Here is a 22,328-nt window from a genome sequence, read left to right as displayed (position 1 = left end):
ATTTCCCTCGGGGTCGGGCTCCCCCCGCCCCGCCCGTGGGCGGGCGGAGCCGGCGGCGCCGCGGGTCCCCCATGGCGGCGGCGGCGGAGCGGACGGACGAGCTGGTGCGGGAGTACCTGCTGTTCCGCGGCTTTACCGCTGCCCTGAAGCAGCTGGATGCGGAGATCAAGGCGGACCGGGAGAAGGGCTTCCGGGTGAGCGGCGGCCGCGTCCCCCTCCCTGGCGGGGCGCTGGGCGCGGGTCCCCCCGGGGAGGACGCGGTCCCCGGGCAGGCCGCGGGCGCCCCTCCGCCCGCTCGGTCCCGGGGCCGGGCGGCGGCGGGCAGCTCTCGGAGCCCCCGCGCTTCCCCGCGGAAGGAGCTCGCCGCCCTCGCCGCGCCGGGGCCCAGCCCCGGCCGGCCGCGCAGCCGGGAACCCCGCATCCCGGTGGCGGGGGCCGCGGGCGTGCGCGGAGCCTCCCGGCAGGGCGGGTTGAGCCGGCGGAAGGCTCTCCTCCCGCTGGGCTGCGGGAGCGGTGTCGGCGCGGGGGGGGGCGGCGGGCTCCATCCTCCCCCGGCTGCCCGGGTAGGGCCCGCGGTTCCCGGCCAGCCGCCCGGCGCCGGCGGTCTGCGCGGCCCCTCCGACTCCGCCGCCTGCGGGCCCTGGATCCGAGCCGTCACCCGCCGGGGGTTCTCGGCTTCCCGCCGGGAGAGCGCGGGGACGGCTCTTTGCCTGGGTCCTGTCTCAGCCACGAGGTTTGTTGTTGTTGTTGCTGTTTTATCCAGCGGCTGTACAGCCCCGCTCTTGGCTGGGGTGTTTTCAGCGCCGGCGGCCTTGGCGGACAGCTGGAAACGGCGCAGAACTCGCCGGCCTCGGAAGCGCCGTCTCAGTCCTTGGCGCCAGCTTCGCGCTCCCGCAGCGGCGGTGCTGGGCGCGGGATGTCGCGTTGGGACGGGCAGGTTTTTCTTTAACCAGCAGTACAACCGCTGCCTCTATCGTTGAGGAACGATGTAGCTTTTGTGTTTAAAACACCCAGCGCTCCGCTAACGTTTAGAGGTCAGCAAACAGCTGGTTCGATTGGGATAACGCTGTCCAAGGCAAAATTAAGGTGTGACTGCTGAGGTTACAGACTTCTGTTTGCTTTATCTGTCGGAAGCCACAGAAACGGAGGCTGGATGATGTCCTAAGACATTAACTGACTAGGAGGGAGCAAACCACGTATTAAAACAGCTTTGGTAATTGAATACTGTATGGGGTGCAGATTTTTTTTTTTTCCTCATGCCCATCTTGGCCATCAGAAATCACTGAACTAAAAATCTCTTCCCATACCGCTGTTCTGCCTTATTCATGTTGCAGAAATGTTTTTCAGAGACGTAATGACAAAAAAATTGTTGCAAACTTTTATGGCTGCCTTGTTAGTAGATGGCGTTATTGAAGACGAAGATGTTTCAGAGATTACAGTACAGCAGATCTTTCTTCCTCTTTGTTGCCTAAACACAGAGGGGTTGTTTTTTTGCTGTTAGTCTATAAATAATACTATTTTTCCAGGCACTGCACTTGAGCTTTCAGCATTTAATCACACTATTCTTGTTTCTTCATTATCAACTGACTTTTAAAAGAAGTGGAAATATTTTGCTTACTTGCAAAAAACCTTACCAACTGCGCTTGGAAAAATGTGATCTTTTTGTCAAAATCTGTTTAGCTATGTTCTTTCATGTTTCTTTCTCTTTTTTGTTTTTTTTTTTTTTTTTTTGAAAGGTGGTGCAGAGTGGAAGAATGCTAGTACAAAATGCAGTGTTTCGAGGCTCAGGAAAATAGCTAATGCATAAGTACTGGATTGTAGTACTATTTGTGCAGTTAAAGATTCTCAGCATTAAGTTACAGAAAGTCTCTTGTGCCGGAAGAGCCCTCACGTGACCACAGTCTTCCCTGTTTTGCCCTCTTTAGGTGGATAAGATAGTGGACCAGCTGCAGCAGTTTGTTCAGAGCTACGATCTGGCCGCCCTGCGGGATTACTGGAGTTATCTGGACCGACGCCTTTTCAGCCGCTTGGAAGATGTGTACCGGCCAACAGTGAACAAGCTGAAAACCAGCTTATTCCGATACTACCTCGTCCATACTGTTCAGGTAGTGTTTGATTTTTAGGTTGCTGTTTTAAAAAGATACTTTTCTCTGAAACCAGAGCAATGAAATACCCACCAGGCTTGTCAGAGGCTCACAAGGGTGAGGGACAAGCAATTTGTGTGTCATGTATCAGGAGTGTAGTAAGGAGTCTGACGCGGGCTCACATGACAAGCTTGTAAGCAGGAGAGGGAAGCTCAGCCAACTGTATTTCCCTCTCGCCTGGGAGCAAGATATTCACACTTGGACATGAAGGCAGGTCCCCCTCAGACAGGATGGCTGTACTGCGAGCTCAGTCCTACTTGGCTTCTGTTAATAACTTAGATACTGGGAGAGATCACAAGGTTCCTAAACACCTCGTCGTGTGGCATTGCCATGAGGACAGAGAAGGACAAGAGCAGTGCTCAGAACAATCTTCATGAGTTGAAGAAACGGGGAGGAAAAAAAGCCACAAGCGCGTGTATGTAGGCGGGAGCAGTTAATGCTCCAATGCAGAACAAGGAACAACTGAGCAGGCAGCAGCAGTGCAGGGCAGGGCCTTACTGCAGTGCTGGGGATCAACAGCCGGGGTTGTCTGTATTCCTTCCGCTCTAACCTGCTGGCAGGACTCGGCCGGTCCTTCCAGGCACCACAGTTATTAAAGTATCAAGCAAGTTCGAGGGTCCAGAAGAAAAAAAGGTGACGTGAAGTTGAGTTCTAGTTCATAAGAGGGGGGAGAAGTGGACTTGAAATCTGTACAAGGTAGTGAGGGAGAGAAAAGGAGTGAATGTTTTTTGTTTGCTTTGAATAGAACAGAAAATGAGCTTAAAATGGCACAGAGATTTATCTTGTTGAATCCCTAGGAAAGTCAATAGAATATATTACCCAGGGTGGGCTTTGGCAAACAGAGTAGACAAATACCTGCCAGGAATTCATGTTTCATTTCTCACCATTGAGAAGCAATGTTTTCTCCTTGATTCCATTCCCTGACTGAAAATCTTAAATGATGGGTGTTGGTGGAGGAGTCAAAATCCTGTCTGCATAATGTATCAGATGGAAATCTTTTCAGGCTACGTCTGCTGTAGACTTCAGTAATTTGAAATATACTTTGGTCCTGTGTATAAATGCTTACAAACGGCACTGGTTTAGCTGGAAATCAGTAGAAGTGATTAGCTTGATTCTCCTCAGCCTTTAAACAAGACCGTGGTGACTAGAAGGAAGGTCGGATTAAGTGCATTTGTGAGCTTTTCCTAGCATGTTTGAGATTCTTTTGTTCCTAGATGACTGTGTTAACTCTAACCACTTGCTTTGTTGGATAGTGAAAGTACTTGTTAGTGTGTTTGTAACACAGAACAAGTATTCCTAGAACCCACGTGGTGGCATGGATGGAAGCATGAGCCCTGTTCTTCTTGCTGTGTTTCAGGCCGGCCGCAATGACAAGGCACAGGAGTTTTTCCTCAAGCAGGCCTCAGAGCTCCAGAACCAGGCAGAGTGGAAGGATTGGTTTGTCCTGCCCTTCCTCCCTGCCCCAGACTCCAACCCTACCTTTGCCACCTATTTCTCACGCCAGTGGGCAGACACGTTTATCGTGTCTCTGCACAACTTCCTGAGTGTCTTATTTCAGTGCATGCATATCCTTTTTTGCTACTGATAGTTAAATCTCCCATGCCCTGGTGTTATGTGTACTATTAACAGTGGTGCCACGTGGTATTACAGAACTTGCTGCTTTCAGGTGATTTTTTTAGAGCCAAGGAAGCTGATGTTTATCAGAGGATGTTGAAATGATTATTGTTCAATTATCTGATGATACATTATATTCCCTGGGCACAAACAATTGTGGTTGTTGCTAATGCTGACCTCATCCCTATGCTCGTGACTAGAAATCTTGTGCACATCTTGTTCTGAATGCTTTTCCTCTTTGCTCGGCATTGCACAAACCAGCCATGCAACCTTGTGCCCTAGTCCATAACTGAACTAGCATCTCCTGCTAGACCCTTCTCTGGGTACAGACATTCACAACATTGTCTAGTGGCAGCTCACTAGGGCACTTCCATGTTGGCAGAAATAATAGCTCTTGTCCCACGCTACTGAGTTCTGACCTTGTTTGTTTGCTGGTGGGCAGGTGTACACTGTAGCTGGAATACAGCTCATCTTGAACTGTTTCTTTGGTGTACACTAATGCAGTAACATAACCTGTCTTGTCCTCTACTTCTGACATGTAAAAAGGAAGAATCTAAAAACCCGTGCAAAGCCTATGGGAAATAGTTTGTGCAACAGCCAAGTACAAAGAAAGCACAAAGTTGGCTTAGGTGACTAAGCTGTTGCTAGTCTTCTGGCCTTGCTCGTGCTTCTTGCTAGTAGTGCAGACTGGGCAGCTTTGCTGTCTTACAGACGAATGGCCAGTACGAAGTGCTGGCACTTAGGATGAAGCCAGTGCATGCAAGTTCTTGCCTTGGTTTTCTTTAACATTCCTCACCAGTTCCAGTCATTTTGAACTTTGAAGCTGAATGTCTCAGGAGCAGTCTTATACAAGAAGAAAATGAATCGTTGCGGCATAAGGTCAGAACTGAAGTCACTCTTTAGTTGCTGTTTGTAGGGAGCTGTGAGTTCTGTAAAACTGGTTTTATCCATTCAAGAAAGTTGTAACTGTTCATTTCAGTGTGGTTATTCCAAGGCAGATTCTTGTAGAAGTCCTTTGTTATTTTGATTTATCTTCCAACTGTCTCCAACAAACTGAAGACTTGATCATATTGTGAAATGTCTATTCAGGGTATTACTGTCCCTCTGCCGTAGGTGACTGTCCCTCTCCCTGTGCTATGTGGCAGGTGGCTGGATGCTGTGTAAACTGCTTTCCTGCTATACTGCAAAGTTAAGACAAACTGAAACTAGTGGCAGGTTAAGGGCATATATGGCTGACTTTGCATGGAAACTTGTGAATAGCATCCAGTCACTTCCAGATTTTAGCTGATGAAGCGATAGAAGCAGGCAGTAACTTCTGGCAAAGAGGCAGAAACTGTTACTTCTGAAATGGCCACTTCACCCTGGTTGAAGTGCACTTAAAGCAATTTAGATTAACTAATAAAAGTGTTGCAAATGTCTGCTTCGCAACTCTGGACCTTACAGTAAACTGTAAGAGGGGCTGACCAGACAAAATGTTGCCCAGCTCCATGTCTTGTTTTTGACAGTATCATCAGCAGGTGCTTAGAGAGAGGGCGTAAGAATATGCAACACTGTTTGGTCCTTTCCCAGTATAATTTTCTATTAGAGAGATTTGGGAAATCTGCAGTTTAGGAACTCTCTAAGCTACAGATCACATGTGGATGGTCATGTACAAGTGGGAAGCCTTGTTTCTGTAAGCAGCACTTCAGTTTCACTTCCTCAAACATACCAAGTAAAAGCTCTCTCTGTGTGAATACTTCAGTAAAGTTTTGTTCTTTACCTTCTGTGTTCTGAAACACTATGTTGTATGTCATGCTTCCTGTTTCAATTGTTTTGGTAGCTGATCAACATTGTTCATTTGTGCTTAAAGTGTTGAAGTAAAACAGAATAATTAATTTCAAAAAGGAGGCTTTTTTGCAAAAGAAAAGTGAGTTTTGTCACTGTGTACTGTATGGAGTCAGTGGATCAGACGAACTTTGACAGGAGGGTTCTGCAGAGATGGTCAGTGAATAGGGACAGAAGCAGAAGGTGTGTTTTGAAACAGCTTTTTTATTTCCTCCAATTTTGTATTCTGTACTTTTAGTCAAATTAAAGCTGTTTTTTGTTTGTGGTATGTTGATCAATATCACTTACAGACTGCATAAGTGTTCTCTGGCAAACAGGCAGAGGTAAAAACTAGATTTTCCTTTTTAGAGGACTGCTCAGGTCAGAAAAGGAAGCAGCTACCTATAGAATAGAGGTTTAAATAAAAAATGATGTGAAGAAATATTGAATTTGATACTACTTGAAATTAAGTAGTGATTCTGTTTTCGCTGTTGAAACAATGCAAATGCATGAATAGCAAGCTGGATTTCTAAAGCTCCTTTTTCTTCTTGTAATTTCTTTTCTTAAATACTATGATAAAAGGAAAATAGAAGAATTACATCTGAAAAACATGTGCGGAAACAGAAAAGCCTGAGGAACTCTTCATCTGAACACGAGTCACAAGCATAAGCCACATCCGTCACAAAAAGCTGTGTCCTGAGGTTCCTCTCTGCTAAGAGGGGAAAAAGAAAAACATCTCTTCCTCTGTAACGTGGAGATAAATCTCACCGTCATGCTTGGGAGAGAGCTGGGCAGGGTGTGGAGCTGGATTTCAGGGTCACCTGATGGCGTTGGTGCTATGCCAGCTCACGAAGCCTTGACTGTGGGAAGAAGATTACCTTCTGGGCTCGGAGCCCATGCATCTCTACTGCTGCTCACATGCGTTGCCGTGGCCTTGAACTGCCTGCATGGAGTGGCTGATCAGCTCTGCCCTGGCCAGCTCTCGTTTCCCAGCATCGTTAGTTGTCCTTACAGTAACAGCCCAAGGAGAGGAGTGAAGGGTTTTAAGTAGGCTCCAGTTTCATGTGTGTAACGTACTGATTGTTTCGTCTGCTTGGACTAATGTGGCGCTCGGCCAGTCAGAGTGGCTTTCTTCCCTCCACACCTTCTAGGGCTGCTGAAATAAAAAGCAGTAAACACTTCGGCAAGTGGGGAGGAAGTGAATCTCGGTGATCCTCTGCTGACGTCGCTTTCTTCTCTTGTTGTAGCTATTTGCTTTGCAGGCTGAGTCCTCCCGCATGAAGAAAGATGAACTGGAGGTGGAACAAGCAGTTGTGCATCACAAGTTGCCTGCATATGTGGCCAACATGGATCGACTAGGGGACTCTGAGCTGTGAGTGCCTGCAGGGGAGGAGCTGGGGACAGGCTCTGCTGCTTTTATTGGGTCAGGGAGGCTCCTGGGGGGTTATTTTCCTTGTTCCCTGCCCAGGGAATCAATGCAGAAAGACATCCAGGCAGAAATTCTGGTGAGCTAAGAGGGTCTCATGGCGGAATTCATGATGGGCATCCCTCCTGCCACTTGGGAGAGAGATCCTTGCCAATGGATGAGAACCCGAGCACACATGGAAGTGTGCTCCGCTCCCAGCATTACACCAAGGTCTTCTGGGCAGCCAGGGCTCTGGTAGCAGTGCAACACCCTGAAGTATTGCTCAAATGAAGTGGATTGTCTCTTGACTCCTTTAGTCAAGAGATTCCACTTTAATGCCTGCCGTGCCCTGTGTTGTTTTGTAGACACTGTTACTGTATGACCCAAAGGGGTCATTGTTACACAGAGGTGCTTTCTTGCTTTTGCAAAGTCAAGGAAAAATGAGTTTCTCTTATGTGAGGCGCAGTTATGCACACAATTCCCCATAAACTTGCTGCAGTTAATGTGTTTTGTGGCTACCTCTGTTGTATTCCTATCTGTGGAAATTAGGCAACATGCACAGTGATACACCTTGTTTAATTATTACTTGAACTCCTATTTTTCTCCCAGTACACAGTCATGCAAAGCAGATCTGTGTGTTTGAATGCATTCTGTTGAAATTTTTTTTTTTCCTTGGTTTAAAAGGATCTGAAAGCAGACGTAGCTTAGCCGCAAGGCATTAATAACACTGCTAGGGCTTTGACTTTCCCATGTGCTTCTTTCACTTCCATTCAGACAGGAGGGGGATTGATCATATTATGCTGCTGACAGTGACAAAGGTAAATTGTAGCAGAGAACACACATGAAGTCTTTGTTTTAGTCTAGAAGTTTTCTGATTAAGTAGACTTAAGTGTCTGGTGAACTATCTTGATAAATTCTGTGCACTCTCTGCACAGAACAGGCTAAGAGTTTAATTTGAGAGGGATTTTTTAATTTTTTTTGGCATGGAAAGCCTTGATGTTCATCTGCATACATCGGGGAGAGGGATGTGAGGGATGGGATAATTTATTCCCATATTTATTTTTTTCCACTTTTATTTGAAAAACTTGCCTTAGAAGTGACATTTCTTGTGTGTGTAACTTGTCTCTTAGTATGGGGTCCAGTTCTGGTTGGTTTTTCCATGTGTCTGCTCAACCCAAAGCCCAGCTTTGGTTGAACAGCTCTTTCCTAGAAGAAAGGACAGACACACTGAAGGTGACTGCATTCTGCTCCCCCTGGTGCTGCCCTGCTCTCAGAGGAAGCTGTAGCAGAGTGAGGTCAGACACTTCCCATGTTCTGGGAAGCAGCTGCTGCTCTTGATGTTGTGGGCTGAGAAGGGAGGTGTATGTAATCATAGAAATGGACCTAAACTTTCTTATTTTCTTTGGGTCCAGTTTTTGCGATACTGAGGGCCTGTGCTTTAAAATTGCTGAACATGACTTGCTGAGTATCTAAGGGTGTTCAGTGAAACAGTGGATACTGAATGCCTCTCAAAGTAGGTTGCTTTTATGCCTTGAATTGGGAATCCCAGCTGAATAGGTTCTCTGGAAATCCTCATTTCCCTGCCTTTCCCTTAGGGTCTTTCTAAACTAACCAGATGGAGTGGAAGGAGTTGGCAGTGGCCCTACAGGGGATTCAGCAGCAGCTGGGCCCGCTGTCTCAATGGTATCTCTGAGAAGTGAGCTTTGGTTGCAGTAATTATAATGATCTGCTGCAGGCACTAACAGGGTGTTTTTAAGAGAGTTTTTTAATGCATAGTGGTCCATCGGCTTGTAAAGGAACATCTGTCCTCCAGTGGTTCAGGCAGCTGGCACTTTGCTTGTTGGGTGGTCTTTGATCAGGTTGTCTGGCTACACTTTCATATTCTGTTTGGTGTTTGTTTGTTTTGTTTTGTTGGTTTTTTTTCTAATTAGTGATATGACCTGCAGCCAGAGGAGCATGGCACATTCTCTTCAGTCCCGGGGAGGCTTTCTGTCATCTTTTCTCTCTCAGAGTAAAAAGGGCCCTTCCAGACAAGCCCATCCAGGTGGGGCTTCTCCAACGCAGAGTGCCAGTATGCTGCTAGGGAAGAAAGAACCAACGAATCACCAGGTAATTCTCAATTGTGGTCATTGAAAGGTGCTCCACATCCAAGGAGTCAACTTACAGCTCAGCACTGCTCCAAGCTTTTACTTCCACCTGAAAAAATCAAATGTCCTTTCCTGTCTTGCAAGCGTATGCTGGGCCTGAATGCAGCACAGGAACAGCTGCTGTTGTCTGGGGGCTTGTGGAGCCCTTGCAAGTGCTTCGTTTCTTTGCCTATTCTTTTGCTTTTTGTTCTGCAGCCTAGCACAAGTGTAACTTTGCCAAATCATTCCTCTGCCTTCCAGAGTGCCAAAGGAAAAGACGGAACAGTGAGCAGTAAGGACGGGAAGAGCCACTTCAGTGGGTTAGTAGCAGGCGAGTCGAGTTCCCTGCAGCAGCGGCAGAAGCGCTTGCAAGAGCATGGGAGGGAAAGGAAGGAACTGCTGTCGAAAGGGACCTTCCAGGTATCGGGCAATGCTGCAGGGCTGGGAAGCGGAGGGCTGGTATTTCTGTAGTTTGTTGTGCTAGGTGGTAAAACAAGTGCAAGTGTTCCCGTTAAGCTTCAGAATTGCTACTCAGATCTAACTGTATCAAAGGTTAATCTCTGTAGTTAATCAACTCCTTCCACACTCTGTTTATTTGTGTCTCTGGAAGGAAATCAGTATTGACATTTCAAATGGAAGAAGAGTTGTCTTTTGTCATCATCTTTTCAACAGCCTGGTCCTGGCAAGGGTATGTTTCATCCACCTTAATGATTATGTTCAAATATTTTGTTGTAATCCCCATTACTTAGTGGCAATGGGCTTGGCTCACCCATCCAGCCCAAGTGAGTTTTCTCCTGTGGGTTCTTATGGTGGTTTGTGCAGACTCTGTGTGGGACACACAAAAAATTGATAGAAAGTTTTCCTGGATAGGAGCAGAAATATCCTTCATAACAGCATTTGCTTTTTGGAGTTTTATGCACTCTGTGTTGCAGTTCTGCCTCCTTTCTAATCTATTGAAATAATAAAACCATGTCCTGGATTTTAACTGCTGAAGCTGAGTGGACTGCTTCTGTTCACCTGTGTGTTGTCTGGCTTTCAGCAGCCACCTGGTCAAAGGATAGGGCACAGGAGGAGTGATGGCAGCATCTGAGCCATGTCTGGTTTTGCTGTGTGAGACACCTTGCCTTGGGGGAGAGACAGGGCTGAGGGACTGTTGCCTGCCAGCCCGTATGTGTGGCTGTTCTGCGTGGGAGAGTGCTGCTTTAGAGAGGAGATGTTACTCCACCACTGAGCATTCAAGGCTACAAGAGAACTTTTTTCTTTATGGCTCATCTGAAATACTTTCATGAAACATTGGTCAGAAAATTGCAAAGTCCAGTTTCCCAGTAAGTATCTATTGACTTCTCTTTTTCTGTGATGTTCCAGGTTAAGGCAGTGTTTTCCTGTCTCTGTAAAAGTTGCTTCTGGTGCTCTAAGGGAAGCTGATACTATTTAGCTTTCTGTTGTTCTCAATGTATGTAAGCAGAAAGGAGGCTGAAAGGTGGCACTGTTTCTTTCCCATGAGTGTCATTCATTGGTTGTTATCTCTCCACATTAATCAACACAGAGGGGCATTCTTGGATTTATTTCCTGATCTTTTCCAGTGTTGTGCTTTCAGATGATTTGATTATGCAGTGTTTTGCCCATTGCTCGAGATGTGAAAGCTACTATAAGTAAGGCAAGGATGTGTTAGGGAACAGGGATTCAAAACCATCAATACTAATTCCTTTTGGGGACACTTCATCTTCAGAGGATGGTTTAGCAAAGCAATGCTTGCAGATGTTTTACTGGCTTACGTGCTATAACTACTTCTTGTTCAGCTTCTGGTGGCAAGAGAAGACTAAGCTGCTTTCACACACTTCTGTGTGCTGCAGTGCTGATCATTCAGATGCCTTCACCTCCTAAACTTCCATTTGTTCTGTCTGCCCTGCCAATTGGGTTTTAAACTTTTGAACTCCTATGTTGACTCCACTGTTGTCATCAGTCAGTTGGCTGCAGTGGTTGACCCAGTGCACAGAGACTAAATTTCTGGCGGATGAGGATAATCCATCCATCCACTGGGGCTTGCCATCCAACACAAGTTTTTGTGCAGGTTTACTGAACTGCATATTATACAGACTTAACTTATATTGCTGAATGCAAGAATTAATTCCTTGAAATATGTTGATTTGCTTGAGAGTCTGAACTCTGATGGCATCAAAATGGGCCTCTGATGTCAGCTGAGGTATGCCAAACAGAGATGATGTGGTTCCTTTAATGCTTACAGGGAAGTGTATGGCTGGGCACATGGAGGGGGATATAAGGAACTCTACAACCAAAGAAGCCAGATTAAATGTTGCAACTGTGCAACACACTGCCCTTGTGCTTGGAAAGGTCCCTGGCAGAAGGGATGCTGAACTGACAATGCTTCTATTTCAGTGCAGCTTCTTGGTTTTTTCCTCCCAGCAGGCTGGGTTGTCTGAAGAGCTTGATGTGGAGCTGCTGTTCCTTGGATTTCACAAAGGATTTCTTCCTTCAGGGCCAAAGTGCTGAGAAGAAAACAGATATTAGCACAGTGGAGACAGAGCCATGTTCAGACCTGCATGCTGAGCAAGCAGAGACTGCAACCAGAATGCCTACCAGCAGTGCAGAGGCTGTGGGGGTCCGGCAGGAGCAGCCTTTCATCGTCCTGAGCCAGGAGGAGTATGGGGAGCACCATTCATCCATCATGTACTGCAGGTAACGAACTGGCAGAAGAGGACTTTCTTGTAGAAGCCTCTGTAGAGGACCAGCTGTGTCTGGCCTCTTTCTCCTAGCCTCTCTTCTGTCCAGCACATCGTGCATGTGCTCTTGGTTGTAGGACAGTCGAGTTGGTGTGATTGAAAATAGCCTGTAGCGTGTGCAGTGAGAATGGACAGATCTTTGTGATTGGGAGGTGCCAGTCAGGAGGAAACTGCCTGGGAAAGCAAGATGGTATTAAGGGCATTGTGCTTTGCGTGTGGAGCTTGGTGTGCTTCACTGTGCCAGTTCCTGTCGACGGAACAGGAAGTGGTGCAGGGAAGTTCTGATTCCTGCAGAAGCAGTTGGTGTGTGGCCAGGAGAGGAAGGGTTACTGGAGTATCTGCTTGCATCGGAGAACTTCAGGGAGAAAAATATCCAATCAGTTTCCTTCTGCACATAGGGTTGATTGTTCTGGACGGAGAGTGGCCAGCTTGGATGTGGACGGGGTCATCAAAGTCTGGTCTTTTAACCCCATAATGCAAACTAAAGCTTCATCCATTTCCAAATCTCCGTTGCTGTCTCTGGAATGGGCGACCAAGCGTGATCGGCTGGTGAGTAGTCTGCATGTGATGGCTCAAGAGTCACAGCAGATGATTTGGGGCTGTGTTGCTACGTGTTGCACATTAACTTCTAGACAGCTGTATTGTGGGTAAGATCAGGGCAACAGTTAGTTTGCACTTTAGTGGGACGTGGGGAACTGAAACCTGTAGGGTCTAAGAGAAAGTAGAGTCGGGAGTGCACTCTGTGTGTTGAGCAAGGAATTCACCACCAGTTGCTCTAGACAGCAGTTCCCAAGCTGCAGTGTGGGTACAGCTGCAGGGTAGAAGTCACTGCTTTAAGAGAAGTGCCTCTCCCCAGTTAGAGCAGGCAGCCACCTGTAAAGCCTGGCAGAGGCAACCTGGTACAACAGCCCATGGGAACCCAGCTCAGGGAGCTGTGGAGCTTTACTTGCACGCTGAAGCAGAAGCAGAGAAACGAGAGCAGGGCTGAGGAGCAGGGGTGTGGTGTTGGCATTCTACTTCTGCAGGTGCAAAAAGGGCTTCATAGCCAGTTTTATACTGGTGCCTGTGACTTGGGGGTTGGTGTGTGTGTAAGGACTTCGAGGCTCGTTTAAATATCGTGGCAGTTTAAATGTTTCCTATAGCACTTTTTTGTTAGTTCTGTTGCTTGAGAGGAGCCTTAAATTATATGCATTATTCTGAGTCCTAGAGCTGTTGCTAGTGTCCGTGTCCTCCTTTGAAGAGACAGGGCTATGTGAGAAGGCAGGCCTACAACTGAGGGAACATTGTTCACATTCTGGCACTGACCATGTGTTACTGCTAACCCCAGAATGCCACCTGTGAAGAGCTGGTACTACAGCTTGTCTCTTTCTTTCTTTTGCTCTTAGAAAGGAAGCTGTCGATGCAGTTGTTCTGAAATTTCTTCTGCTTTGTGGAGTTTATTTCCTGCTTGCTGATAAAAAGATTCTTCTTTCTGAAATATATGGGGTTTCAGCAGCAAATCAGGCTCTGAAGTGAGAAGGATCTGGCTTGCTTCATTTTCTGTGATAATGCATCTGTCTATGGTTTTACTTTTGATTTAAATTGTAGCAACATTGATGAAGCATGTGTGAGTCCTGAATGACTTCATTTTGGCTTCTAGACATGGACCTGATGGAGTGGGTCCAGAGGAGGGCCACAAAAAGGATCAGAGGGATGGAACACTTCTCCTGTGAGGACAGGCTGAGAGAGTTGGGGTTGTGCAGCCTGGACAAGAGGAGGCTCTGGGGAGACCTTGTAGCAGCCTTCCAGTAGCTGAAGGGGACCTACAAGAAAGCTGGAGAGGGACTTTTTACAAGGGCATGTAGTGATAGGACAAGGGGTGATGGCTTTAAACTGAAATAGGGTAGGCTTAGATTAGATATAAGAAAGGAATTCTGTGCTATGAGGATAGTGAGGCACAGGACCAGGTTGCCCAGAGAAGTCATGGATGCCCTCTCGCTGGAAGTGTTCAAGGCCAGGTTGGACAGGGCTTTGAGCATCCTGGTCTAGTGGAAGGTGTCCCTGCCCATGGCGGGGAGGAGTTTGGAACTAGATGATCTTTAAGGTTGATTCCAACCCAAACTATTCTGTGATTCTACTGGATTTTCTCATAAACTTAGATTGTTAATTCTGTTTTACTCCCCTAGATTATTGAGACTCCACGTGTGTTTTGCATCCTATAATGTTGAGTCACACTCTAGAAAAGTGGCTTTTACTCCATCTTGGTGCCTATCAGATCTTTTTCTCACTGGAAAGCAGTGCTTTTACTCTGACTTCTGTGACTCTGGGGTAGTCCTACCTACTGTGATATGCATAGAAAGACAAGATGTACCCTAGTGAAGTGATGTTTAATCTGAATGCGTAAGTAAAAAACCTGCTGGTTGTTGGACAGCATCATTGTAATCACTCATACTCCTTCTATCTCCTCCTTGCTGGTTTCAAGCTATTGCTTGGCAGTGGGGTTGGGACGGTTCGTCTCTATGACACAGAAGCGAAGAAGAATCTCTGTGAAATCAGCATTGATGAAGACATGCCCAGGTAACTCTGGAATACTGATTTTTATATATAAGTGTAAGTGTTACTGGCTTTGACTGTGAAAAGGTAGGTGAAGTCTCGATGTTCCTACTGCTTTCCTGCAACTGCAGGACTATGTAGCCTTCATCCAGCGGGCAGTTCCTGTCTGAGCAACATAAAACTGTTTAGCTAATCAGGAGATGCTTAAAATCTGTCTAAGCACACGAATCCTGCCCTCCTTTACAGTGCACCCTGTCTTGCAGGGTCTTAATGGGAGAGCTCATAGTCAAGTGTTGTGCTTGAGGCAGTAGCTGGAGAGACACAATTTGGACTGTTTTCTGTGTTTCAGGATCCTATCACTTGCCTGCAGCCCAAGCGGCGCCTCCTTTGTCTGTTCTGCGGCAGCCCAGAGCACCGTCTCCCACATGGACTTCTCGGCAGTCAGCTCTGGGGGCAAAAGCATGAACCAAGCTCCTGGGAAGCTGCTACTGTGGGACACTAAAACGATGAAGCAGCAGGTACTTGCTGTGGTTTTTTCCTTTCTCAGTGTGCTTGCTGAGAATGGGGCTCTTCTGTTTCAGTGTGTAGGAGCCGTCTTTCTAAATTATGCTGACTTTCTTTTCAACACCCTTCTTTTTCCCCCTTCCTCCTTTTCCATCTATCACATGCAGGATAAATATGAATAGTGTAAGTGGCTGCTGGGTTTGGGTGGGGGGTTTTTTTGTTGTTGTTGTGTTGGTTTTTTTGAAGGATTCTTCAAAATAGTCCATAGCCTTGTTTCTATCCTGCTTGCACAGTTTATGACTGGAAATGTCCAAAGTGGGTTAAATAATGTCTTACTCGGGCTTTCTCCAGTTGTGCTGTATTGAAGGGTTTTCTCCACCACTATTTCCGCTGCCTTCCCTGTTCTTAAGTGAAGTGCTTCTTTCAGAGGTTTCATCTCATGTGATCGTCTCCGTTGTTTCGATTTAGATGGGTCAGATACTGGCAGGGAATCCTCATCCCATCCCTCACCTTTGCCTTTAAGGAATGCTGTCCCTGACGTGTAGGAGAAAGCAACATACTCAAGCTAATGCCTGCCAGAATCTAGCTTTGCAGCCTTGAGCCCGTGGCCAAGAAAGCTGTGGCCTGGCTGAGGCCAGTTGTTGGTTTAGTGTCACAGTAAAATGCAGCTGCCAACCTTGAAGTCTGTAGTCATGAGAGATGTAGGGCTCCAAACTGGAGGAATTCTGGCTACTAGATACTGTCTTTCCTCCCTTCCGTGGAGATCAGCTCCTCAGCGCCCCCAGCTCTGTTTCTTGGCATTAATGCAGACTTTCCCTTCCAGCTGCAGTTCTCCCTGGAGCCTGAGCCCATTGCTATTAACTGCACAGCCTTCAACCACAATGGCAACCTGCTGGTCACTGGGGCTGCAGATGGGATAGTTCGTCTCTTTGGTATGTTGAAATTGGGCAGTGAGGTGGCCCATCGGTGTCCCCAGTCAGCTGCCCCTAGCACCCTTCTGCCAGCAAGGAGGCAGCTGTGGGACATCCTGAACACCAAGGCAGAAGCTATTTTCTCTCCTCCACAGTAGCTCTCAGGAGTGAATTGACATAACCTTTCTCTGGGGTACATTGGCTGCAGATCCTGTTAGTGCTGCTGGGTTTGTTGTTTCCCTCCTGCTGAGGAGCAGAATTCACTTGCCCTTCAGCTGTGTGGTCTTGGCTGTGCCATATAGCAGTACCACTGTCAGAGGCTGAATCTTGAGGAAAAGAGTTAAGGTGTGACCTTACAGTTGAAGGCAAGGGCTTCCCATCGGTCCTTATTCCCTGAAAAATTTCTGTTTCTCAGGTTTTGTCATCTTCAACCTGTCCTTGTGATAAAGGCAGTTTGGGTCCCCTTCGCTGTGAATGAGGGATCTGCTTCTGGCCTGGGTGCTGAGCTGGAGGCTGCGGTCCCCAGCCTGTGGGAGGACAAAGCTGGCAGCAGCTGTGAGGGTGAACAGGATTGCAAGGGGAGGAGAAGAAGAAAGGTGGCAGTGGGACTTGGATGCAGAATGCCTGCAGTTGACAGTGAGCATGTGAGCAGCCCTGTGAAGCTGGAGGAAGAGGTGAATAGTGACAGGCAATGATTTTTGTGGCCAGTGTAAAAGCCACATGGTGGAGAGTAAGCACAGGGTGCTGGGATTGGATTGGGCTTCCCCAGGCTGGTTTAGAGGGCTGGGGCAGAGACCTTACGAACATGAAGTGCCTCTCTCTTCACCTCAGCTCTATGCGAGTGCAAGGAGTGTTCAGTACTGGTTCTCCCCTCAGATATGCAGCAGCACGAGTGCGCCATGAGCTGGAAGGCACACGATGGAGAAGTCTACTCTGTTGAGTTCAGCTACGATGAGAACACAGTCTACAGCATAGGCGAGGATGGCAAGGTAGGCGCTGGGTGACCTACTGGTCACTGGGCAGTGAGATGCCTTCTGGGGTCTTGATACGGTGGGGATAGCAGTAAAAATACCCTCAGTATCTGCAGGCTCCATGTGCCGCTATCTGTAATCTTAGGTGCGCAGCATCACCCTGCTGCATGCAATCTCTGCAGAGAGAGTGGCTCGAAAGCGTATTAGCAGCTGGAGCTGTCACGGACCTTGTCTGCAAGTCCTACTTCTGGTGACATCCCTTTCCTAAGGAGTCCATGTGCAGATGACCTTTCTGTGCCCTTGAGAGCACCACACGTGCAATCTGGGATTCACCAGTGAGAAGATCCTTGACCACTTTGCATAAGTTCCCTTGTCAGCAGCTCCCTTTTGCTTGTAATAAAGGCTTCAATCTCTGCAGTTCCACAGTGTTCAGCAGTAGAAGTGTGACTCGGGGAGGGAGACTGCCTAAAGCTGTGGATCCTTGACTGATGAGAGTTAAGGGAATTCTCACCAGGATCCTGCAAGCAATGTGGAAGGACACGTAGGCAGCAGTGCTCGTGGAAGGTAGGGCGTATGTTTGCCTGGATAGTAGGCACTCTTACAGGCTTTGCAGCCTGTGTTTTATAAATATAGCCACTTAGATATAGATAGGAAAATGCCATCTTCTGTTTGTGGGAAATAGCCACTTTGCCTAAAAAATGACAAATGGCCCCTCTGTTTTCATTCCAATCAATTTAACTACAGGCTTTTGTCATCTCTTTTTGTCATTCTAGTTTATTCAGTGGAATATTCACAAAAGTGGCTTGAAGGTGTCTGACTATGATCTTCCCAGCGAAGCTACAGGTCCTTTTGTTCTGTCTGGATATAGTGGCTACAAGCAAGTCCAGTTGCCACGAGGAAGGCTTTTTGCTTTTGACTCTGAAGGCAACTATATGTTGACATGTTCTTCAACTGGGGGAGTAATTTTTAAGGTAAGCCTAAGCAGTGACTGGGATTGCTGTTGCACATCCATACAAGCTCTTGTTGCTGCAACAGCAGCCACTGGAAGTTCTCAAGCAGCACCTACCCATCCCTGCTCTGTGAAAGTTGCTGCTCAGTTTCATACAGTGTGCGTTTTAGCAGTGTGTGGTGTTTAGCAAGCGTTGGAACCCTCTGTAAGCATTTGGCCCTCTGTGTGTAGCTAGAGTATGTGTGCTGCTTGTTCTTTAAGCTTAGCTGCAGCAGTTTTCCTTAGCGCCCGATTCGCCTAGGACAAAGTCTTAATGTTTTTTTTAACACACTGATGCATGCCAGTTCAATGCAAAATGTGTGATTGTTGATTGTTGCCTTGTGTGCTTGCTGACATTAGGTAGTCCCAGCCTGATTCTCTCCTCTTACTGTGTACTGAAATGAAATGAAGGGTAAGGCTGAATGGTTCCAAGTACCCAAATTTCTGTGCCACAGCAACAAGCGGTCACTGATCGCATGCCCCTTGCCTGCCTCTTCTGAGTCAATACCCATCAGTGTAAGACATTGCACAGCAGATTAAATGGAATATTTACTTTGCATCTGGGGCATTCCGAGCACCTACACTAACATGAGCTATGGCTTAGGTTTATGTGCTCCTCATCAGTGTGTGCTCTTAGTCTGCCGCCTTCAATTACTGCGGCTCAGCTGATGTCAGAAGCTGGGCTGCTTGAGAACACGTGCTTCTGTCGTGAGACTGGAAATTTGTTTCCTCATGTGTGCTACATATCTCAGTATCTCTCTGATTTTCTGCTTAATTATATATGCTGGTAGGGATACGGAATCTGTAGTAGGCTTTGGGATTTCCTGTCGGTGCACTGCCCCCATTGCAGAAACTTGCCTCCTTAAAATCTTATGCTTTCCTTCTTTTAGTTAAATGGTGAGGAAAATGTTCTGGAGAGCTGCCTTTCCCTGGGAGGACACCGCGCTCCTGTTGTCACAGTCGACTGGAGCACGGCCATGGACTGCGGGACCTGCCTCACTGCCTCTATGGATGGGAAGATTAAATTAACAACCTTACTGGCTCAAAAGTCTTAACCTGGAGAGTGGTGAAGGGAAAGAACAACAGATGTGACAAAAACAGTGTTAGCTCCACAGGAACAAACTGCACGGGAGAGAAGGCAAAGCACAGTCCCTCTTCTCATTGTAGCTTTTGACAGACATTAAATACATTTGCCAAACCACTGTGCAGTACAATGCCAGTGTGTGACCCCATCAGTGGCGGCACTGAGAAATAAGTCTCCACGGACCCGCTGTGGCAGCTGCTCTCCCTCTGTTAGGGAGTCCTGAGTAGAACATGGCTGGAAGGCTGCTGGGACCAAGTCAGGGGTTCTGCAGAAGGTGAGGCTGGAGGAGGCATGCGTGCGGCAACGCGGTGCATGGTGATAATATGGCTCAAACTGGAAAGGCGGTTGTGAAACCAGAGTATTCTTTCAGTATAGCACTTGTTGTGCTTTCTTTTTTGTATGTTTCTTTTTTTTTTTTTTTCCATAAAAAGAGAATCTTCCCTTGCACTGGATTTCTGTGCTCTGTTCAGCTGTTGCTGGAGAACACGGAGGGTGGCAGGGGCAGTGATGCGCCAAGAAAATCTCCTCAATGGAGAAAAGACCCTTGTGGTTTCCCCAGGTGCTTCCAGCACTGACACCCGCACACCAGGGGGAACGAGTGCGAGACATCCGGGAACAGAAACGGTTGTGTTTGTCCGGATGTATGGTGTTCCCTTGCTCTCTCTGAAAGCAACCGGAGGAGAGATCCTGAGTCAGACTTTTTGAAATGCCTGTGTTGGAGTTCAGAAGCTACGTAATGCGTAGCAGCTACCTGATGGCGGACAGGAGGAGGGAGGGCCAGAACCAGTCTGGCCGTGTCGAGTGCTCTCTGTCACTGGAGCTGTCTCTCCCCCCGCACCTCCACAGCATCGGGCACGTGCTGTGCTCAGGTATGGCATAGTCTTTGAATGGACTGCTGAGCAGCCAGATTTCGTCTGCGTACACATCACCACGGAGCTTTCTGCTGCTTATGTGCTTGGCCTTTGTTGGCAGCTTACAGTACTGTTGTTCCTTGGCATTAGATGAACCTGGGAAACTGAAAAAAATCCTTCATGTCTTAGCAACAACTAAAAACACCACTGTATTATCAACATTCTTCTCATACTAAATCCAAACCACAGCAGCTACAGGGAAGAAAATGAACTTTATCACAGCTGAACCAGGACACGCAGAAAGCGAAGCCTTGCTCCGCTGTGTTACTTCCTTACCGTTGCAGGCGTTCTTCCAGCCCTGCGATAGCCACAATCCCAGAAGACGCGGCCAGAAGGTCCTGCAGGTTCCTGGTTTTGTAACTTGTTTTACATTAGTTGAATACACTTCCAACGTAGTTTCAGGTAACCTTCACACGAAATGGTCTGATAGCCATTCCATACCACTGAACATTTTCTATAGGTGATAATGACCCACACAAACTCAACATCTTTTCTTAAGCACCTCCTTCTCGCCTCGCCTCTCCAAACCCATGTTACTTTTTCATCTTTCGCCTTGGCCCCTCTCCTACGTCTGCGCTGATTTCCTGCAGCGTTTCCTAAACGCCAGCACAACACTTCTCCTCCTCCTCCTCCACAGGCACCGCATGGGCTAACGGTACGGGGTAGGCGGCTGTCGCTGTGCCGGTGGCAGAGTGGCCTCCGTTCTCGGCGGAACGAGGGCTCCGCCTCCGGCCCCGCTGCCCGGGTGGAGGCAGCAGTCCCCCGACTGTGGGAGTTATAAAACGGAAGGGAAAGAAAACCCTCCCTCGCGCTGGATGGCTGTGCTCTGTTCGGCGGCGGCTGCTGCCCGCCTCGCCCCGCCGCCGGGCTCTCCCGCCGCCGGCGCCCCTCCCCGCCCGACCGAGCGCCGGGTGCCCGGCTGTCTGGCGAGGCGCGACGGGAGAGCGCTGCGCCGGAGGCGCCACCGCCCCCGCCGTGCTGCGCGGCCGGGCCCGGCCCCGGGCCTCCCGCCGGGGGCGGGGCCAGCCCCGGGTCACGGCGAGGGCGGGGCCATCCCCGGGCCTCCCGCCGGGGGCGGGGCCGCACCGCCCCACGCCGCAGGGGGGTGCTGCCGCGCGGGCAATGGCGGCGGGCGCGCGGCGGCGGCAGCTCCCGGCCTGGATGGGGGCGGCGGGGGACGCGCGGGCGGCGGCGGCACCTCCCGAGGCCGGGCGGGGGCGGCGGCGGCGGCGGGCGGCGGCAGGGCCCAGGTAGCGCCGCCGGGGCGGGGGGAGCGGCGGGAGGGCCCGGGGGGCTCTGCCCGCGCTCCGCCGGCGCTGAGGGTCTCCCGGCGGCGCCCAGGGCGGCGGCGGTGCACTGCATGAACGAGGCGGAGCTGGTGGACGCGGCCCTGGCCGTCCTGGCCGAGGTGAGCCCCGCTCCCCGGCGGCGGGGACGCGGCCCCGGCCGTACCCGAGCGCGGGCGGGCGGACTGCGGGGCGCGGGCAGGGGGCGATCCCTCTGCAGGAGGCGGCTCTGGGGGAGCCGCCCGGGTTGCCCGGTCCCCTCCTCCCCTTCCCGGAGACCGGCGGGGCCCCCCCGGCTGCCGCCCCGGGCGGAGCTGGGGACCGGCGAGGGGTGTCCCGCCTGCCCCGTGAGGAGCCGCCGGGGCGGAGCGGTGCGCAGCCGGGTCCGGTTGTTTTCCTTTCGGTCAGAACCTGCAGCGTGAGGAGAATGCCCGGTCCGGGAGCGACGGGGCGCGGGAGCCCCGGGCGGCACCGAGCGAGGGTCCCGGGAGCGCAGCCGGCACGGCGGGAGGCAGCGACCGCAGCCCGGCTCTCCCGTCCCCTCCCGACGCTGGCGCCGGTGCCGACGGCCAGAGGACAGGCTGGGAGGACTCCGAGGACGACGTTCTGAAATACGTCAGGGAGATCTTCTTCAGCTGATGTTGCCTCCCCACTGGCTTCCCCGGAGCGAAGGGGACCGTGGGGAGGATGTCCCCTCCCGCAGCACCGGGGATGGCGGGAGGGGGGCCTGGAGCGGCCGCATCGCTGCCGCGTTGGTGGCCCGTGGAGCTGGTGGGTGGCCCATGAAGGCTGTGGGGGAAAAAGAAGGGGGCACTCGCTTCTCCCAGTGTGCGCTGGGTTCAGTGAAGTGTGGCTTCAGATTAGGTTATGTTAATTTCCGTTTGGCATCTCAGAGCATGGACAGATTAAAGAGGGTATCTGGGTTTCTGCGAGTCTCCCTTTGATGGGTCGGTGTTGGGACCGGAGGGGAGCAGGGAGCCGCTGGCCCTGGAAGGCCTCTGCTGGCTCTGCAGAGCCGGACAGTCGTGGTTCAGCCTGGGGCCTCCCTTGTCCTTGTGCTCCCTCTGTGGCAGCTGCAGGGGGGCCTGTCAGGCTGTCCCCATCGGACCTGACGCTGAATTTGCCTCCAGGCGCGGGCAGGCCTCCCGTAGCTGAGGAGGACATGGGTGGGAGCGGACCGGCAGGGGCAGGGACCATCCGGAGGGGCTGACCCCATGGCAATGTGGGGGGGGGGTCTAAGAAGGGGTGACGGTGGCCCAGTGTCCTCTTCCTGGTCCAAAGGGGGGATGAACAAACCACATCAGGCCA

At 49.8% G+C, this 22,328-nt stretch overlaps 2 protein-coding genes across 5 annotated transcripts; both read left to right on the top strand.

Annotated features, from left to right (window-relative positions):
- Positions 1 to 36: 36 nt before the first annotated feature.
- Positions 37 to 19,268, top strand: WDR91 (WD repeat domain 91). Of its 4 annotated transcripts, none has more exons than XM_075428270.1 (16): positions 37 to 194; positions 1,926 to 2,105; positions 3,502 to 3,709; positions 4,555 to 4,637; positions 6,809 to 6,933; positions 8,898 to 9,075; positions 9,354 to 9,512; positions 9,703 to 9,780; positions 11,590 to 11,789; positions 12,232 to 12,382; positions 14,295 to 14,389; positions 14,715 to 14,883; positions 15,693 to 15,801; positions 16,657 to 16,769; positions 17,525 to 17,722; positions 18,630 to 19,268. In XM_075428270.1, the coding sequence occupies exons 1-16, from the start codon at positions 72 to 74 to the stop codon at positions 18,792 to 18,794; spliced, it is 2,334 nt and encodes a 777-aa protein (XP_075284385.1). In that variant the 5' UTR covers positions 37 to 71; the 3' UTR covers positions 18,795 to 19,268. The 4 variants fall into 4 exon arrangements, with proteins under 4 accessions (XP_075284385.1, XP_075284386.1, XP_075284387.1 ...); XM_075428273.1 differs by lacking the exon at positions 37 to 194 and adding an exon at positions 548 to 733; XM_075428271.1 differs by lacking the exon at positions 9,703 to 9,780.
- Positions 19,269 to 20,847: 1,579 nt separating this feature from the next.
- On the top strand, positions 20,848 to 21,947 carry CYREN (cell cycle regulator of NHEJ). The gene is made up of 3 exons (XM_075428736.1): positions 20,848 to 20,984; positions 21,076 to 21,142; positions 21,429 to 21,947. The coding sequence occupies exons 1-3, from the start codon at positions 20,857 to 20,859 to the stop codon at positions 21,657 to 21,659; spliced, it is 426 nt and encodes a 141-aa protein (XP_075284851.1). The 5' UTR covers positions 20,848 to 20,856; the 3' UTR covers positions 21,660 to 21,947.
- Positions 21,948 to 22,328: the final 381 nt, after the last annotated feature.

The sequence above is a fragment of the Opisthocomus hoazin genome, chromosome 8, assembly GCF_030867145.1.
Source record: "Opisthocomus hoazin isolate bOpiHoa1 chromosome 8, bOpiHoa1.hap1, whole genome shotgun sequence".
NCBI classification, from domain to species: Eukaryota; Metazoa; Chordata; class Aves; order Opisthocomiformes; family Opisthocomidae; genus Opisthocomus; species Opisthocomus hoazin.
The sequence above is the reverse complement of the archived record's forward strand: the minus strand, read 5'-3'. Positions and strand labels throughout refer to the sequence as shown.

Bases quoted from the DNA above. Each gene is read 5' to 3' on its own strand.
- CYREN (XM_075428736.1), top strand. From the start codon at position 20,857: ATGGCGGCGGGCGCGCGGCGGCGGCAGCTCCCGGCCTGGATGGGGGCG. The intron at 20,985-21,075 runs GTAGCGCCGCCG...GGCGGCGCCCAG, and splicing joins CGGGCGGCGGCAGGGCCCAG to GGCGGCGGCGGTGCACTGCA. The intron at 21,143-21,428 runs GTGAGCCCCGCT...CCTTTCGGTCAG, and splicing joins CCCTGGCCGTCCTGGCCGAG to AACCTGCAGCGTGAGGAGAA.
- WDR91 (XM_075428270.1), top strand. From the start codon at position 72: ATGGCGGCGGCGGCGGAGCGGACGGACGAGCTGGTGCGGGAGTACCTG. The intron at 195-1,925 runs GTGAGCGGCGGC...TGCCCTCTTTAG, and splicing joins ACCGGGAGAAGGGCTTCCGG to GTGGATAAGATAGTGGACCA. The intron at 2,106-3,501 runs GTAGTGTTTGAT...GCTGTGTTTCAG, and splicing joins ACCTCGTCCATACTGTTCAG to GCCGGCCGCAATGACAAGGC.